The sequence below is a fragment of the Microchirus variegatus genome (assembly GCF_963457635.1).
Source record: "Microchirus variegatus genome assembly, chromosome: 20".
NCBI lineage: Eukaryota > Metazoa > Chordata > Actinopteri > Pleuronectiformes > Soleidae > Microchirus > Microchirus variegatus.
The window spans coordinates 11,857,468-11,877,128 of record NC_139821.1 but is presented as its reverse complement, the minus strand read 5'-3'; the positions used below and the strand labels follow the sequence as shown (position 1 = coordinate 11,877,128).

Genomic DNA, 19,661 nt, shown 5'->3' with positions numbered 1-19,661 from the left:
GATGATTGACAAGCACATGGTCTAAGGGACTGTAGTGCACAGTCATGCCCCGACATGTAAGGAACCAAGTCTCATTAAAGCCATTCCTGTCACCTTGACCTTGACCTCAGTAGACTAGTTTTGTTGTTGTTGTTGTTTAAAACCCTGTAAGACCCAGATTAAGAAAAACCTAAAAAAAAAATTATTTGACCTTTCAGATGTTGTTGTAGGAGGCCTTAGATGCAGAAATCAAAGAGTTTTAGGAAAAAAAAATGTTTATGTACGTTTTTAGAGAAACGTTGTAATTTTACAACGTTGGGCTTTGGTGGTAGCAGAATTTCAGTGTTTTTACTCACTTTGTCTGAACAACTAAACTAACTAACTAAAGGTTAATTTGCAAGTTTGATTGCTTACTTAGCTCCATAAATGTATATATTTAAAAATATTCACACATTAGTCATATGTTTATGAAATCATTTATTAAAAATAAATAATTAAATAAATAAAAAGGATACAATTCTAGCTTTTTCTAGCAACTTCTTCATTCCTTTTTTCTTTTCATGACAAACGTTCATGTTTAGTGAAAGTCCTAAAAACAGTTCTTGTCCTCTGAAAAGCAAAGGCGAACATTACACTTGCTGCATTTGTGTGTTGGTGAATCCTTTATCGCAGCATCCTCTCCCTGGCTTCATGTCCTTGTGTACGTCCAATGACAGGTGTGCACATCTCTTGGATGGTCTCTTCTGAGCATTCAGAGGCTTCATGATGTCACTGTCTGTGTTGCTGGACTCTCTTTGTCTGAAGATGAAATCCAGACCAGAAAAATCAGTGTTGTGACTGATGAAATATATTATCGACCAGTGACACCTGTCACGGTGCATGATGTGTTTGTGTGTTTTTGGCTCGATGTCCACGTAATTATCAGCTGGACAGTCCATGGGTGGTTGGTTTTCTTTGTCCACTTGTTGACAGACATCTTCATCTGAGTCTTCATCACTCTCATCATTGTCATTGAGTTCCATCTCAACTTCACTCTCTCCAGTTTGGATGATATCAATCACATCCTGCACACTGTATCACGGCTCTTGCTGGTGGCATTCTGGAAAAAAAAGCAATGAATTAACATGTATAAATATGCTTTTTATATAGTAGTACATAATATGAAGGAATAGATAGGGTCGTGAACCAAGTCCTCTGGGTAGAAATGCTTTCAAGGCAGACGATACTGTCTGCTGATTGTAAGTCACTTTGGACTAAAGCATCTGCTAAATGCCCTAAATGTAATTGTCTGAGCCTATGGTCTCTACTTATCATACTGGAAGAAAAACATGCAAACCCCCACTTACATGCACACCCCACATTCAGGAACATTTACACCTTTCCCAGAACTGAATTGTCTGTTGATATCCTCTTTGTGGACAAAGACATGGGATTTTAGCTCAGTCTGATCAAATTAACTATACATTTTTTAGAGATAAAACTTTTAAATCAGTCAAATTTGACCAGAACACAACACAAGGGTATAATGTATGTAATGTATACTGTTCATGTATAAAGAAAATCCTCTGTTTCAGGCAGTGGTGTAGTGGAAGGAATATAACCTGTCTGTGTCCACTGAAACAAGCCTGCTATTTTTGCTACCACCAAGACCCAGTGTTGTAAAATTACAACAATTATGTAACAAGCTCTAAATGAAATTTGATGCATCTTTTCCACAATAACTAAATATGTACATGCTCTACACATTATAATAACATCCAAAAAAAATATAAAAGACATTTTACTTACTTTAATTTGATGAATCCAGTCCAATGAATCAAAGAGATTTTATTCGGAGGAAATCTTGAAAAGTTGTGTGCGTTCATGGCCATAAAGTGGAACTTATAAACAAATGTAACATCCACTAACATTGTTAGACTGAACAATAAGACCCAATGACTATGTACATGTGGTAAAAAAACAGATAAAGTATAACAGATTGTTTTTAGGGATGGCTAAAGTTAACGTTGTAATTTTACAACCGTGGGTCTTACAGGGTTAAAGGCTTGACTGACTATTCTGAATGTATATTTACTTATTAGCATCAGCAATTATTAACAAGAACAGAAGAGTTATAATGTAAGATCAATATGTGTGCAGGGAAGCCAAGCTAAGGCATCTTTGATGTGATTTGAAAGTTGTAGTAAAAAAAAAAAAACAATAACAACAAAAAACACAATTTAAACTTAACACAATTTAAATTTAACACAAGTTGATATAGTCCCACCCCTACTCCCTTTTTTATGTAGTACGTTTATCCTTTAATCCATTCATTAATTCATACTGATAATACCGCAACTTGAAATACAGACATCGTTACACAGACAAATGCATCACACCAAAACACAGAAAAGAACCAATTTAAACTGAACATAATAAATGAATGATACTCTGTAACATCCATCCATTATTTACCGCTTTATCCTAAATTACGTTAACATTTCTAACTTCTCTACAGATTAAAATGTGATATCTTGTCTGTGTCAATCCACTAACAAATATCCATCATTTAAAAATAGCATAAAATAATGCTTTTCCAAACAGCAGCAACTGCAAAATCTTGACTCCTACTACACATTTCCCATCATGCAACTCAAAAGGTGTCTTTTAACCCTCTTTTGCCACTTCTCTCTAATAGTAATTATAATAATTTTACTTAACAATTTGAAATACACAGATCGTCATCATCACACAGACAATTGGAACAAATAAATAACACAGAAAAGAACCAATTCAAACAGAACATAAATTAGTAAATACATTTATACTTGGTATCATAAATAATAACATAAGCTACAGATCTTCCACGAACAAATATCCAGCGTTAAGAAATAGTTTTCCAAACAACAGCACCTTTTAATCCTTGCTACATATTTAACTCCAAAAAGCTGTGTCCTACATTTCCCATCATGCAACTCAAAAGGTGTCTTGACCCTCTTTCCCGTCACTCCTTTCACCGCCCAAGCCAAGAGTTCAGGTGCGGCATAGTTAACGTGCGGGATAGCGGCTCCAATTGACGACGGAAATGTCGGCGGAGTCGCGTACAAACGTAACGTTTCTTGGAGGCTGAGGATAAAAGATGTTGCGTTGAGTGAACGCCAGACTAAAGCCCACTTGTTATGACATACCTCGAGTGCACTTTGAGTCTCTTTGAAGTTTGTCGAGCACCTGGAAAATTGTTTCCGAGTGTACATATCAAAGCTGGCGCGCAGCTTGAGTTTTTGCGTCGGAACGTCTCTGAAAAAGTGGTGCGGTCCTGGTCGTTTGAGTGCTGTGCAGACTCCTGCAGCCTTGATCAGTGCCAAGAGTAAATGGCTGAGGATTAGGCCTGGAGCTGTTTAAAGCCCTGGGCTTCTGCTTCGCTTTGCCCATGGTCGAATATTCTCAAATTCTATGCACAGTATGCATGTAGCCAAGGTTTTATTTTTATTTTTTTATGTAGGTTTTTATTTGGCTGTTTTCACAAATGATATAAAAGAGGAGACGAGTGATAAAAACCATCTGTCCAAGGGAAATAAATCAACGATTCGTAACAGTTGATAAGATAAAGAGGGAAATATGCAGCAGCCAAACAACAATACAAATCACATTAAGTATAATATAAAATTGAGTGTGAAGAGTGCTAATTAACTAACTCAAACAACAACAGAATGAGTGAGAGCATTTGATTTTGATTGTCTCTTGTGTTTCTTTTTAATTTAGGTCACTGATCCACAATGTCTGAAGAAGACATTGAGGCGGTGATGCAGTAAGTATTTTAAAATGCATGCAAGCTTATTTTCACCTACCGGTGCACAAGTTTAATATCTTTATTTCTTTTCTTTTCAGGGTGGTGGGTAAGTAAAGGCTTTAAAGCATTAACTGTTTAAAAAAAAAGAGAAAGAAGCTAAACGTCACTTCCAAGCTTCCACTGGTTGATGTAGCTGACCTGATTATGTCTATTCAGAGGTAGAAACCTTTCATGAGGAGGAAGGTAAGGACTTTGTGTGTGTGTGTGTGTGCTGTTCTTACAGTGTGTGCTGTCAGCGATGAAAGCCCCAGTGTGACAGCTGGATGTGTTTCCTGTCGGAATATTAACGCACTTCATTTGTCAGCGCTGAGAGGTCGACTCATGTACTATAAATGTCACTTTTTCGAGGCAAAGTGAGCTCACAATCCCATTTTTAGCAGTCGTACATCCATGGAGTTTAATGTCCTGATGAACATTGCATGGAGGTTTTCTAAAGTGGCTGTCAAGTTAAGTTTGACTTCACATAGTTTTTTTTTTTTTTTTGCACCTATGACATTCGAAAAAATCAAGAATTCTCTTGACGGAACCAGACTCAAAGATTTGCGACCATCTGCCTAGACAGGTTGGGGTGAAAGGGAAAACGGGAGATAGAAAGGGGTTTTTGTGGGTTTTCACTGGCTTATCTGGTTTCCTCCCACAGTCCAAAAACATGCGGATTTGAGGATTAGGCAAATGGACACTCTAAATTTACCGTAGGTGTGAGTGTGAGTGTGAATGGTTGTTTGTCTCTATGTGGACTACACTCTCAGAAATAAAAGTGCTAAGTAGAACCATATAAGGTTCTTCGGCTTGTCCTCATAGGAGAACTCTTTTTGGCTTCAGGTACACCTGGAAACCTTTTTAAATCCTTTATTCAGGAAAGGGGTTTTAAAGGGTTCTCTGGATCAAAATGGTTCTTACTAGAACCATTAGTGTTACCAAGAAGCCTTGAAAAACCCTTTCTTCGTGAAAGGGTTTTTCAGAAGCAAATCAATCACAAATACAAGTTTCCTCAAAGGGCTTAACAGTCTGCACAGGAAGTGACACACTCTGTCCTTAGACCCTCTTGGGATCTATCAGAAAAATCAATGAGAGGAAATAGAAGAATTTCAAACATTAATAACATTAGTGACAATTATAAATCATCATTATTATTCATCGTCTTGTCCAGGGTGTGTGACATCACACCATCTGGGGTTGGTTCCAAATGTGACCCTCAGAAAAGGACACAACCCTAACCCTATATAGTTATAGTTGATGAGCTGTGCTGTTGAAGCTGTGGAATCAGGACACCTGTAAAATTATTATTATAATAATAGGAATGTTGCGCCAAGAATAGGAATATTGCACAGGGACATTAACATTACATAACAAAATATTTCAAAACATGAGCTAAATATAAAAATATAATCAACCTATACCCCACTTTAAACTTTTAATGAACTAAATATACAGTAGCATGTTTTACAGCTGTTGTGAACAAGGCATTAATGACATATTAGGTCATTTCTATGTTGGATAATATAAATATATCTGGTGACTATTCCAGGGTCATGAACAGTCTCCTCAAATGTTTCTATTGTCATAAAAAGGGTCTCAAACTTGCAGCCCGTCGATGTCCTGCGGCCCTACACTTATTTTGAAATGATTAAATTCAACATTTAATTATATATAAGCTTGTCTAGGGTTTTAATTACAATTGTCTACATGTATATTTCTGTCTGTTTTCTGATTGATGTTGCGTCATAAATGTTTTTTTTGTGAGCTACATACCAAAACAAACTCTTTTACTTTGAAATGGTGTGCAATGTCATCCTCAATATTTGTGATTGCAACAGCATGATGGATGATCAACATATAATCTTAATTTCTAATCACTAAACCGTTCATTTTCCCCACGAATTGTTAGATTTTTTCACTTGACCCGGACCCTCCCAAACAAGACAGACAATTTGAGTTTGAGGTCTCTGGTCTAAATGGAGCGTTGCGGCAGCCATTTTGGCAGGTCACAGTGTGTGACACGACACGGGATCAAATTAGCGATGGCTGAGTTCCATTTAGCTCGCTCGGTTTAGGGCAGCACGTCGGCTCATTCTCACACTGGAGCAGAGACGTGGTTTCATGTTATCTGCAACACAGATTGTAATGTCCATAAATAGCTGGTATTTACTCTCTAAACTTTGACAGAAATAATTTGTTGTTTAGATGCAGCAACATCAACAGACTCATATTTCACCAAAACAATGTAATAGTAGGAATACAAATTCTAGAAGACACTATTTTTTCTCTCTTGCTGCCTCATATTATCGTCTGAATCATACGAGCTTGTAAACCAGACGACTGTTTTACTGCAGTTTTGATATTATTTTCAATACTGCAGTGATCTATTGATACTTCTTTCATTAACGTCGACTGACACCAAAAAAAAACATTACATGTTTTCCCCCCTCATTGTTCTTGTTGCATGTTGGGATTTAGGGCTTTCATATAAAAACGGCTCACAGGCTCAGTTTGTCATCAGAAATCACTCGCTGCTTCAGCTTTGTGCAGAATGAATGTCAGACAGCAACAGTGGGGTTTCGGTGAATCCCGAGAGACAAAAATCACACAGTGTTCAGAGTTTGACCGAATCCCAGCCTCAAGCTGTTTGCCAGAATCTCACTGATCCACTAATCCATATTTTGCTCGCTCAGTCATGGCAACGCTGGGAAAAAAAGGGGAAGGTTTGTATGAATTGTTTTTTTGTCCGTAAATAATGCCTTTGTGTGTTCCACACTGGCGGGGTGTTATTGCCGTGTCGTCTTTTGTCATGTTTCGGGCCAACAATGACAGGTTTTGGTTTAATAAGTCTGTGTTTTTGTTCTTGTTCTACAGAAGAAATGACACCAAAAGTAGAAGGTAATTTTCTTCTCTTTTTTCTCTATGTGACAGCTTACACCACTGATGTGCAAACATTGCTTCAGCACTATTCATTTACCTACATCAGAGTTATATTTAGGATTTCACTAATCACTGCAGTGTCTGGCTGCCACCGAGCTGCCTGCTGAGTTTGCAGTGAATTAAATCATTGCAAAAATGAGATTTTCCCTCTCTGTGGAAACTGGGACAGGCTCAGGCAAAGTTAGAAAATTGCAAGGACAGAAAAACTTACTATCTTTCAAACCTCTTCATCGTCTCATTCATGTTAATCCGGTTGCATATACTGCTATAGTCTCACTGTTACTTTTAAATCATTATTTACTAACTGAATCTTTATTTCACATCCCTACAGAACCTCCTGAAGGTAAGGACTTTTTTCTATGTGTCATATTCTATTATGAAATAAGAAAATAATAACCAGGTACTGTACAGATACAGTTATAATAATAATAATAATAATAATAATAAACTTTATTTGTATAGCACACGGATTGCAGCTCAAAGTGCTTCAAAATAAAAGGAAATACAACAATAAAACACAACATGTAGAAATCCGGGTCCAGTACACTCTTATTTTCCAGGTAGAACCTCAGCCCTTGTAGACGGACCCTTTTGGAACCCTTATTTCTAAGAGTGTAAAATTGACAGATACAGTAACTAATTGATTTCCTGCAATTTCTTTGACTGCACCATTATTCTTCATCTATCACTGATGAGCTGTCGTCTGTTTCTTCCGCTGATCATTATTCATGATCCACTGTCTGCTCACGTCTCCCTCTCACAGACGCTGCAGAAGAAGGTAACACACACAAACAAAAACAACAACAATGACATAGTCTATCTCTTTCAAACACGTACAATTATTTAAATCTCTCCATCTTCTCATTCATGTGTATCCCACTGTGTTGTCGTATTGTTGCATCTAATTATATTTGCAATCTGGATTTTTTTTTTTGTTGTCCTTGGTAGATGATCAACACTCAAGTGTGTTCCCATTTGTGTTTACATTTTCAAGAAATCCATATCCAGATGACATATTTGCATATCTGCAATTTAAATCAAACTTCAGTCCTGTTTAACATGTTCAGATGTCCATCTTAACAGATCAGGATACATTTTGTCCTGCTTATGTGAAATGTTGAAAAGCTATTAGCGATGTAAATTCTATTCAGATCCAGAGAGTTTTCTTGATCCAGTGGATGAAAATCGAAAAATGTTGCGTGCCTTTCTGAGGTCTGTGAGTGAATTAACTAACTGAATCTGTATTTCACACACCACATCAGAACCTCCTGAAGCTGAAGGTAAAGACTTTTTCTATTGTTATTGTGTGATATAAAATAATCAACCGCAGATACAGAAATTGTCTTGTTTTTATGCGTTTTCTTTTACTTTTAGACCGGACTATTATTCGGTGTAATGCAAAAATTAACTAACTGATGAGCTGTTGTCTGTTTCTTCCATTGATCATAATTCACCATCGACTTATGTCTCCCTCTCACAGAAGCTGCAGAAGAAGGTAACACACACGACGACGACATAGTCTGTAAAGAATAGAAAATATGAGATAAAAGCAAAAATAATCATGTAAAGAAATAAGAATTAGACATTATAGAAGATCTTTACTGCTGTGCAAGTATGTAGAAAACATTAGGAGTTAATATAATAATAAAAATATTATAATAAAGTGTCAAAGAATAAGGAAATTACTTCCTACGGAAGCGTATTGCTGCCACACATAAAAAAAAGTGGGGTGCTCAGTATTACGTTATAACGAGAAACTATCACGTTATTTCGAGATAAGATGATTTGACGTTTTAACGAGAAACTGTCACGTTATTTCGAGATACGATGTTTTCACGTTATAACGAGAAACTGTCACGTTATTTCGAGGTAAGATGTTTTGACATTATAAGGAGAAAACCTCTTATCTCGAAATAACGTGAGTTTCTCGTTATAACGTAATACTGAGCACCCCACTTTTTTTTGTATGTGTGGCAGCAATACGCTTCCGTAACTTACAAGTCTGAGTTTGAATGTCTTGGTTATATAAAAACGTTAACTATATTATATAGGTTATGGTTGTAATATGTAATTTGAATATTCTGTGAATCTCTCCCATCTTCTCGTTCACGTTAATCCTGCTGCATATCCTGTTTGTCTTTGCATCGAATTATAATGTTTCACTGGTGTTAGTTTATTTTTAAGTGAGCAACTTCCTCTCTGCAGTTTTTAACAGATGAGTCTGAATTTTATTTTTTTCCATTTTCTTCCATTGATCACTGTCACTGATCCACTGTCTGCTCACGTCTCCCTCTCACAGAGCCTGCAGAAGAAGGTAACAGACAGCTCATTTTATTCTCATTAATCCTGCTCCATGTTCTGTTTCTTTTATTGTTGCGTCTAATCATTCTTTCTATTGTTATTTATCTGACACCACTTCAGAACCTCCTGCAAATGCTGAAGGTAAGGACTAATGACAGCTTGACATAAAGGAATCAAGCACAGATACCTGCTCTGGTGCTGGTCTGTATTATTTATATTTTATTTTATGTTTGATATGTTTTATTCAGTACAATTTGATGTTTTGTGGCATTTGTTGAGACTGAACCATTAACACACACAGTAACAAAGGTACTGATTAGATTTTGTCCATTTCCTCCTTCCCTCTCAAAGCACCTGCAGAAGAAGGTAACACACAGCGTACTTTTCAAACATTTATGTCTATAGTGTGAATAAACTTTCATCTCACAATGTTTTAGAATCATTTAGTTTTGGGAAATATGATATTTTTGTGAAATAGTAATAGTACATTTTAGTTGTTTCAATACCCTGTTATGGATGAATTCATGCCTGGTGTAAGTAAATACCCCGCTATCTTATTTCCCCCTTCGTGCCTTAGGGCCTATTCTGATAATATACTTTTTTTTTTTTATAAAGACTGCCTCCAATATCTGAAGGTAGAGCTTTCATGGCATTGAATTATATAGTCCCACCGTAAACCCGGTCTGATAAGACATACAGAAACAGTTTAGACTTTCTATTTCTTCCCTCCGACAGCCGGGAAACCTTTTCACATCAAAATATATAAAGCAGATTTCTGCTCCGAGTGAAATTTGAAAATAATAAAAAATGAATACATTTGTGTTCTGCCTGCAAATAACACCATAACACATTCTTTTATGTTTTCTGCCACAGAGACTCCGGCCCCAGATGAAGGTACGAGGAGGCCTCGTTTGATTACAGTTAATATTCATTATTGAGTTGTGGGACAAACCACATAAAAGGCTATGATTTATTCCAAAAACATCCTTCAGGACACCACAAAGATTCCGCCTCTCACACTGTAGGCCACTGAATTCCAGGACACTGATTCTGTTCCACATGCTGTTCATTATTTGACAGCTGGACTGGACCTCATGCGTGAAATGGTTACAGACGGGAAATAATAGATTTAGAAGAGAATAGGACAGAGAGGAAGAAAAAAAACACATATTGTATTCGGTACGATTGAGTCAGTAATTATTCACTGACACAGTACATTGTACAAAGTGTGTGTGTGTGTGTTGATGGAATTTGATTTCTGTCGTTCCAATACAGAAGGTCAGTGATGTATAATCGTTCACTCAGTGTAGATCACAGATTCAGGCCCAGTGAGTAACGTCGTTTTTATGTATCCAGGACATTTTAAAGCTTAAATGCAAAATTGTGTTTGTGTCCTCTCTTTTTTTCTGCAATAGAGGATTTCAAACCCAAACCAAAGTAAGTCTGTTGTCATTTTATTTTTAAATTATTTTCATACACAAACTGGTGTGAAGTTCTTCATGTTTTAACACCAGTTCTGTTTTATTTTAGGTTTTCTGTGTCTATCAGTGTGCCAAAGATCCCAGAGGGAGATAAAGTCGACTTTGACGTGAGGAACATTTGATTTTATTTATGAATAATGTTTTTCTTGTATATTCTCATAATTTAATACAATCTAATACCTTTTAATGGATATTTTGCTACAGTTATTGTGCAACAAAACAAACAAGGTGTATCAGAGACTGTCTTGTCTTTCACTTTTCAAAATAGGCCGGCTGGTCATTTCCCACTTTTCCAGGCTTTAAGCGAAACTATTTATAGAGCACAGATAACGGGAAAGAAAGAAGGGGATGATGTTTACCCTTAAAATATTCACATATCTCCTTCAGCAACACACGTACAAAAATACATTACTGTGCAAAAGTCTAAGACCACCATTAGATTTGTTGTTCGCGCAAGACTATAATGACCCACATGGGTACAGCGGCTAGCATTGTTGTCTCACAGCAATAAGGACGCTAGTTTGGATCCCTGTTTGACCAGGAGTTTGTGTGTTTAAATGTGTATACATGTGTGTATATGTGTATATATACATGTATACATGTGTGTGTGTAAAATACATGTGTACATGTATGTGTGTATGTATACGTGTGTGTATGTATATATGTTTATATGTATGTCTGTATGTGTGTATATATATGTGTATATGCATATATATTATGTATATGTGTGTTTATATACTATGTACAACACAAATTAAGTATAAAAACTACTATTCAAAATATATTTGCAACCCAAATATCCCCTACAGTTAAGGTACAGCAGTATATGAATATAAATAACTGGTTGTATTTGTTGTGACTGATTGAAAATTGTGTGTGTGTGTGTGTGTGTGTGTGTGTGTGTGTGTGTGTGTGTGTGTGTGTGTGTGTGTGTGTGTGTGTGTGTGTGTGTGTGTGTGTGTGTGTGTGTGTGTGTGTGTGTGTGTGTGTGTGTGTGTGTGTGTGTGTGTGTGTGTGTGTGTGTGTGTGTGTGTGTGTTCACTATAAAGTGAGTGTCTCTGCATCGCTCGCACTTTTTTAAGTGACACATGTACAGTATGTAAAGGAAATTGAGCTCCTGATTTAAGATTTATGACCTGATGTCATGAGTGGAGTTCCTCCTCTACATCACTTTAAAAGCCGCGGCTGTGTCTGCAGGACATCCAGAAGAAGCGTCAGGAGAAGGATCTGACTGAGCTGCAGTCACTCATCGAGGCCCATTTCGTTCAGAGGAAGAAGGACGAGCAGGAGCTCATCGCTCTTGTTAACAGGATCGTAAGTCTTCCAGAGAATGCGTCAGAGCACTGGAGTGATGCAGCACCCAACAATTACACTGTGTTTCTGTGTGTGAAGGAGAAGCGTCGTGCTGAGAGGGCCGACCAGCAGAGGATCCGTTCTGAGCAGGAGAAAGAGAGGCAGGCTCGTGTTGCCGTGAGTAATCGCCAGTCATCGCATCCTTTTCAAGGTTTGATGGCGTAAACAACAAATAAATGACTGGCGCCCTGTAGTTCCACCTAGTTTCAGAAATACAATCAGGGGAGTTGGCCATGTGTCAAGGTCACATATAGACTAGCAGGGCCAGGAATTGAACCCACAACATTCCAGTTGAAAAGACAACTTGCCCTACCACTGAGCTACCATGGCTCAATCCTAATTCCTCAATTTTTTAATACTTTTACTTTGAAAACTTAAGTACATTTTATTTCAGAAAATATATATACAAATACTTGTGATACTGAAGTACAGTAAATGTCGTATACTTTTACTTCAGTAATATTATAAAAAGTGACTTCTACTAAAGTCACTTTCTGGTAACATATTTAACATATAAAGTAACATATAGGTTACTTTATACAAGACTGCAGATACTGTACTCATGGAAAAAACACTCTATATACTCTAAAAATAAGGGTTAGGGTTTCAAAAATATGTTCTGTATTTAATTTGATTTAATGTAAATCTGCACAAATCTGTTTATAAATGATGTAGTTAATATTTCGATTGGCGATGACTGAGGACGTTTGTTTTGCAGTTTTTGCAGCACAAATACAATAAAAACAAGGACACACACAAAACTTGTCTTCAAACAATTCCAATCAAATGTCAAGTTAATACAAACGACAGTTTATTTAAAAAAACAAACAAAAAAAAACAGTTTGCAATCAGGAATTGTGTAAACTGATTGTACTGATTGAAAAAAAGCAAAAAAACAGTCACATATTTCTTGTTTTGTTGCCTTGAAAAGAGATTAAAAGAAGCTTTAAAATTGACTCAATAATAAACTTCCTGTTTTAATTTGAAGCTTTTCTTCCCTGTTTGTGTCTGGATGAACTTCCTGCCCATGTGTTTTCTCTAATTACCCACACCTGTTCCCCCTCTAGTCTTCAGTGTTCCCCTTTGTTCGCTGCCAGTTTCTGTTTTTTTTTTTAGAAAACATTTCATTGTTTCTCCTTTGTGTTTTCTTTGCTTCACCTGCATTTACCAAACCTGCATTTAAGTCAAGTACTGCAGAGAAACCTGAGTCATTTTCGTAAGTTTTCTTCTCATTATTACCAAGTTACTCTTTGCTACACAGAACATTTTAGTGTCCTTCAGCTCATCTTGAATATATATATCAGTATGATTTAGTATGTGAGTCAATTGAAATATTTTGGTCAATTAATTAAAAACACAGTACTCTTTGTTTTTATGTCTGTCCGATTATGTGATTATTGGCATTTGGATTAAAATTATGTGACTCAAAGTCGGTTTGAGCAAACTTGTCTTGAATATAAACGACAAATAGGTTTTTACCAAGAATATTAACTTGGGTTCCACGTTTTACTGTTCAAGATTAACCCTTTAACACCTAAGCCTCAAAATGTCCATCTGGACTTTCTTTGCTTATTTTAACCATAAAAAGGCCAGAAAATGTCCTATGTCCCAGAATAACTTTGGCAGTTATTTACAATTTACTACATGTTAAAATAATGTATTAACAATTCAAAATGAAGAAAAAAGAAAATGTTTTGAACAGTATAAAACATTTTAAAATTGTGTGTTGGAGTTGTGTAACTACAGTAATGGAAAGTGCACTTGTAATTTACGTTTGCACACGTACAAATTGACCTCAGCATTATGTTCTGTTAAAATAATTAGATAAAAATGCTTCTGTTTCTCACACACATTTATCCCACACTCTTAGAAATAAAAGTGCAAAGTAAGTAACCATTAGTGTTACCAAGAAGCCTTGAAAAACCCTTTCATCTGGAAAGGGTTTTTCAGAAGCAAATGGTTCCTGGTAGAAGAACCATCTTGGAACATGCGAGTTGTGATGTCAGAGTATAATGAGCAGCTGATATATTGCTCATATTTATATTAACAGTACTCCGCAACTAGATATGTATGGAAACAACTTTGCTCTGTCAGCTTGAGAGCTGGTAATGTCCGTTTTGTATTAAGTTGCTTGTTTCCACTGCCCCCAAGAGGCAGAAAAAAATAAAAACTGTCGGTGAAATCAATATTAATCCCATTGTCACGGGAGGAAACGGATTTATTTGCAGCTCTTGTAAAGGTCACCTGAGTCTTTCGAGGGGTGAACAGGTGTTTCTTCTGTCTCCTGATTGTGTTGTACAATTGCGTTCTGCAGGAAGAAAAGGAGCGGAAGGAGCTGGAGGAGGCGCGGAAGAAGCAGGATGAGGACGCCAAGAAGAAGAAGGCGCTTACGAACATCACCACCCAACAGAAGGTAGATGTACTTTATTGATCCCGAAACTGGGACGTTATTTTGTTACAGCTGTGCAGTTCCAGGCACTTTACTTAAAGAAAACGAGATTAAATTACAGAAAAATTAGCCAGAAAATATTAGGATTAAATATAAAATATCATAATAAAGTGTCATGGAATAAGGAATTTACTTAGTCTGAATTTATAAGTTTTGATTAGTTATAAGTTTTGTTTTGACCATGTTTGTCCAGAATTTTTAAAAAAATATAGTGTTTTGACACCTTGGCAGAGGTTTGCACTCACTGGTTTCTTCCTCGAGTTTATAATTTTAAACATCCTGTGCTCTCTCCGTGTCCAGCACGATGGCAAGAAGGGAGCGAAGAAGCAGACGGAGCGAGAGAAGAAGAGGAAGGTCTTGGCCGAGAGGAGGAAGCCACTCATCGTCGATCATCTCACCGAGGACAAAGTGAAGTGAGCGAAATGAAGATGCTCTCCGCAGTCTGTCTGACATCCACACTTTCAGTGTCTTTGTCTTTGAGTTTTCTATTTCTCTCTGATCTCCTGGGTTCTGTTTTAAAGGGACAAGGCCACTGAGCTGTGGCAGTGGCTGATGACACTGGAGTCTGAGAAGTTTGAGCTTATGGAGAAACTGAAGAGACAGAAATATGATGTAAGTATTTATTTTTTATCTTAGCTATACATCCTTCACTTCTGTAACAATGGCTTCAGTGAAAACATTGACTTATTCTGGTGACAGTTAAAGCTCCAGTGTATAACTTTTCATGATTGTTTTGTTGTTGCTGTTGTTTTTCTGCCTCTGGCTTTTGAAAATGGACTCTGTCATGCAAAACTATCAGACCTGACCTGAGGGAGCATTTGTGTGTAAACAGCAGATATTTGTCGATTTGATATAGTAGCACAAACACAACCTTGAATGGTTGTAAGAGTAGGTCACACTTTTAAATGATGGGGGCCAATGAGAGGATAATCTGGTCAATGAGGGGCCGGTCTAGAGTAGAAAAAGAAAATGATTATACAATACGATGATATTTCACAGAATTTCAAAGTAAAAGTGCTTGTTTTGTAATTATGTATACTTCATAAGTAAAACATCTATATGATGCATAATGAATCTATTAATCACAACATCTGAAATTAAGTGAATAAAAATGTGGATAACTGTAATTAAAACACCTTATATTATATGTGATTTAATGTTGAATGTAATTCATTTAATAATGTGATCGTTACAAATAAATGCCATATTATTACTAATACAACAATATAGCTTTTAGGATTATATTCTGTCTATATTCCTGGCAGCTATGCCTCGAGGAGGTTCATTAAAACATGATATTAAGTGTTGGGCCACATGTAATCGATTTGGGGGCCACATGTAGCCTGCGGGCCGCCTGTTTGACACATCTGCTTAAACCTGTAGAAGCTGTTATTTTAATACTGCACACAGGTTTCCTTTTATTTATCCTGGATGTGATTGAGAACTAATGTATACTGTCTGGTCATGATACCAACTGAAGAATTGAACATAGTATCCTCACCTACTCGTATGTATGGTTCACATGCGACAGGTCTATAAAAGAGCCAGAAAAAGTAAATGCTTAAATGCATGTATGCAAGGCTGTCCTCGGGGCAACTATCTAAAATGAATGTGGCCTGACTTTCAGATCAATGTGCTCCAGACCCGAATCACAGAGCACCAGAAGTTGTAAGTAATGCTTTATGAGGAGTGTGGGCCTGTGTGTGTGTGGGCCTGTGTGTGTGTGTGTGTGTGTGTGTGTGTGTGTGTGTGTGTGCAAGAGGGTCAGAAATCCAGACTTGGTCAGTGCAGAGAGAGACACGACCCTAAACTGCAGCGACGGAAGGTAGACCTACTTTGAACATCCTATTGGAGCTACAGCTGGTATATAAAAATTAAGGTATGCACCATTTGAAGCCACCAATCAATAATTAGATTTCCATTCCCCTCAGTGACAGCTATGAGTGATATTTGGACTTTTAATGATACAGGAATAACCACAGCACCACAGTATCTCTCAGAATTTAATAGTGGCTCATTCAGGAAGACCAGAGGTGAGTTTGCATGTGCTGATGAGGTTCTCCACCCGTCAGGTAAATAAATATACGTCCTGCCCTGCTGACACCCACCAGGAGACTGGTGGGTGTCTGTGTGCTGTGGTTTGTGTTGCTCCTCCATGTTTGTTCCCTCAGATTAATTTGCTCCAGGCTCACATTCAGCACCACCAGAGGTGAGCCACCATGCTTTAAATCATTATTTTGGTTTTGCGTGGCCTTTTATGTAACTGTTTGATATTATAATAATAATAATGATAATAAAGAAAATATAGTTTACAGGGAAAATAGAATAAGATGAAAATTAGTTACATGTTTACTTAAGTAAGATTTTTTGATAAGTACTGTACTTTGCTACATTTTAAATCACATATTTTATTGAATTTGGCCTGAATTAAAAAAATGATAATAATAATTAATAAAAAACTTTGGCAGTAAATGGTGAGAACATGTGAATGATGTGGAAGACGTGACTGATGAGGATAGATGAATAATGTGGAGGACATGTGAATGTGAGGAGAACGGGTGAATGATTTGGAGGACGTGTGAATGTTAGGACATGTGAATGATTTGGAGGACAGGTGAATGTGAGGACAGGTGAACGTGAGGACAGGTGAATCCAATACTACTCCAGTATACTTGCATGCCATTGTTTATATATCGGTCTTAAAATACTGTCCTTGGACAAGACCTGCTATGTTCTTTCATCAGTATCAGTTAAAATGTTTGAAAAGGAAATCTGTAAATTTATCAGTTCATTTTTGGAATTCAGACAGAAATGTTTACTCCATCATAGTTTAAGGCAGAAAGGAAGTCTTTTCTGTATTCTTAACAAGAATCTTAACAGTCCGTGTCCTACGTCATAAATTAAAACTTTGGACATTTTATTTGCCTTTTGTAGAACAACTTGTTCTTATCTAACATCCAAGGACGTTTTGTGACGGGAAACAATATTTCTGGTAAACAATGACAATGTTGAGGAGTGTAGACATGCATTATTACATATTCTAGAGTATTCCCGTTTTTTTATTTGACCATTTTTGTCCTCTGTTTTGCCACCAGGAAGAAATGAGTAGCTCTTTTAAAGATTTATTTTTAGTGGAACATCCCAACGACCAAACTTCTGCACATATAAAAATTCAGTTCAATTAATATTTCCATGCCAACACATGTTTTGTTGTCTGATTCCACAGTGCCAAAGGAAGAGGCAAGACCAAAGGCAGGCTGAGATAAACATCAGTGCTGTGAGGAAGAGGCTGAAAATAAGCAGCAGTGATTAATCTTAACTTTCACTTTAATAAAGGCAAGAACTGTTAGAACTAGGTGAAGATAAACGATAAAACCACAGCTTCTGAGTCTCTGCTTTGTTCAAATTGTGCTTAAATGGGGCATTGGATAATATTAAAATTTCTATAATGGGGGTGGGTCAAAATATTGATTTTGATTTTCGTTTTTGGGTGATTTTGTACGACATAAGATACTGTGACTTTTTGGTGATTTTTGACAACATACTATACTATGACTTTGGTCAAATTTTGGACGACATGGTATATTATGACTTTTTGGTCAAATTCTTGACCACATGGTATATTATGACTTTTTGGTCAAATTCTGGACGAAATGCTATAGTATGGCTTTTTGGTCAAAATTTGGACGACGTACTATATTATGACGTTTTTGACCATTTTTGGACGACATGCTATGACTTACTATGCTATGCCCTCTAACTCTCTACCCGTTGCTCTTACCTTTTTTTATTTTGTTGTTGTACGGCGACCTTGAGTGTCTTGAAAGGTGCCTTTAATATAATGCATTATTATTCTTATTATGATGTATTTGGACCATTTTTGGACGACATTTTTGACCATTTTTGGACTATACTATGATGTTTTTGACCAATTTTTACGACATACTATACTATGACATATTTGACCATTTTTGGACCACATACTATTACGTTTTTGACCATTTTTGGACGACATACTATACTATGACGTTTTTGACCAATTTTGGACGACATACTATACTATGACATTTTTGTTAATTTTTGGATGCATAATATACTATGACATTTTTGACCATTTTTGGACGACATACTATACTATGACGTTTTTGACCATTTTTGGACGACATACTATGCAATGACTTTCTATGCTTTTGACCTCTAACTCTCTACCCGTTGCTCTTACCTTTTGTTATTTTTTTTTATTTTGTTGTTGTACGGCGACCTTGAGTGTCTTGAAAGGTGCCTTTAATATAATGCATTATTATTCTTATTATGATGTATTTGGACCATTTTTGGACGACATTTTTGACCATTTTTGGACTGTACTATGAAGTTTTTGTTAATTTTTGGATGCATACTATACTATGACGTTTTTGACCATTTTTGGACAACATACTATGCTATGACTTACTATGCTATGCCCTCTAACTCTCTACCCGTTGCTCTTACCTTTTGTTATTTTTTTTTTATTTTGTTGTTGTACAGCGACCTTGAGTGTCTTGAAAGGTGCCTTTAATATAATGCATTATTATTCTTATTATGATGTATTTGGACCATTTTTGGACGACATACTTTACTATGACATTTTTGACCATTTTTGGACGACATACTTTACTATGACATTTTTGACCATTTTTGGACGACATACTTTACTATGACGTTTTTGACCATTTTTGGATGACATGCTATGATTTACTATGCTTTGCCCTCTAACTCTCTACCCGTTGCTTTTACCTTTTGTTATTTTTTTTTTATTTTGTTGTTGTACGGCGACCTTGAGTGTCTTGAAAGGTGCCTTTAATATAATGCATTATTATTCTTATTATGATGTATTTGGACCATTTTTGGACGACATTTTTGACCATTTTTGGACTGTACTATGATGTTTTTGACCAATTTTTACGACATACTATACTATAACATATTTGACCAATTTTGACCATTTTTGGACCACATACTATAACGTTTTTGACCATTTTTGGACGACATACTATACTATGACATTTTTGACCATTTTTGGACGACATACTATACTATGACATTTTTGGACGACATACTATACATTGAAGTTTTTGACCATTTTTGGACGATATACTATGACGTTGTTGACCATTTTTGAACGACATACTATACTATGACATTTTTGACCATTTTTGGACCACATACTATACTATGACGTTATTGCGACATACTATACTATGAAGTTTTTGTTAATTTTTGGATGCATACTATACTATGATGTTTTTGACCATTTTTGGACGACATACTATGCTATGACTTACTATGCTATGCCCTCTAACTCTCTACCCGT

At 36.4% G+C, this 19,661-nt stretch overlaps 1 protein-coding gene across 1 annotated transcript; it reads left to right on the top strand.

The window, feature by feature from the left end:
* Positions 1-3,734: 3,734 nt before the first annotated feature.
* Positions 3,735-17,681, top strand: tnnt2e (troponin T2e, cardiac; the record flags this gene model as incomplete). The annotated part of the gene is made up of 15 exons (XM_083906806.1): positions 3,735-3,766; positions 3,847-3,854; positions 9,027-9,041; positions 9,149-9,169; positions 9,380-9,394; positions 9,902-9,922; positions 10,444-10,465; positions 10,559-10,616; positions 11,707-11,823; positions 11,902-11,979; positions 14,177-14,275; positions 14,612-14,724; positions 14,833-14,923; positions 15,939-15,979; positions 17,538-17,681. 15 exons carry the CDS (start codon positions 3,735-3,737, stop codon positions 17,575-17,577), a joined length of 771 nt encoding a protein of 256 aa, XP_083762932.1. The 3' UTR covers positions 17,578-17,681.
* Between the last annotated feature and the right edge of the window lie 1,980 nt (positions 17,682-19,661).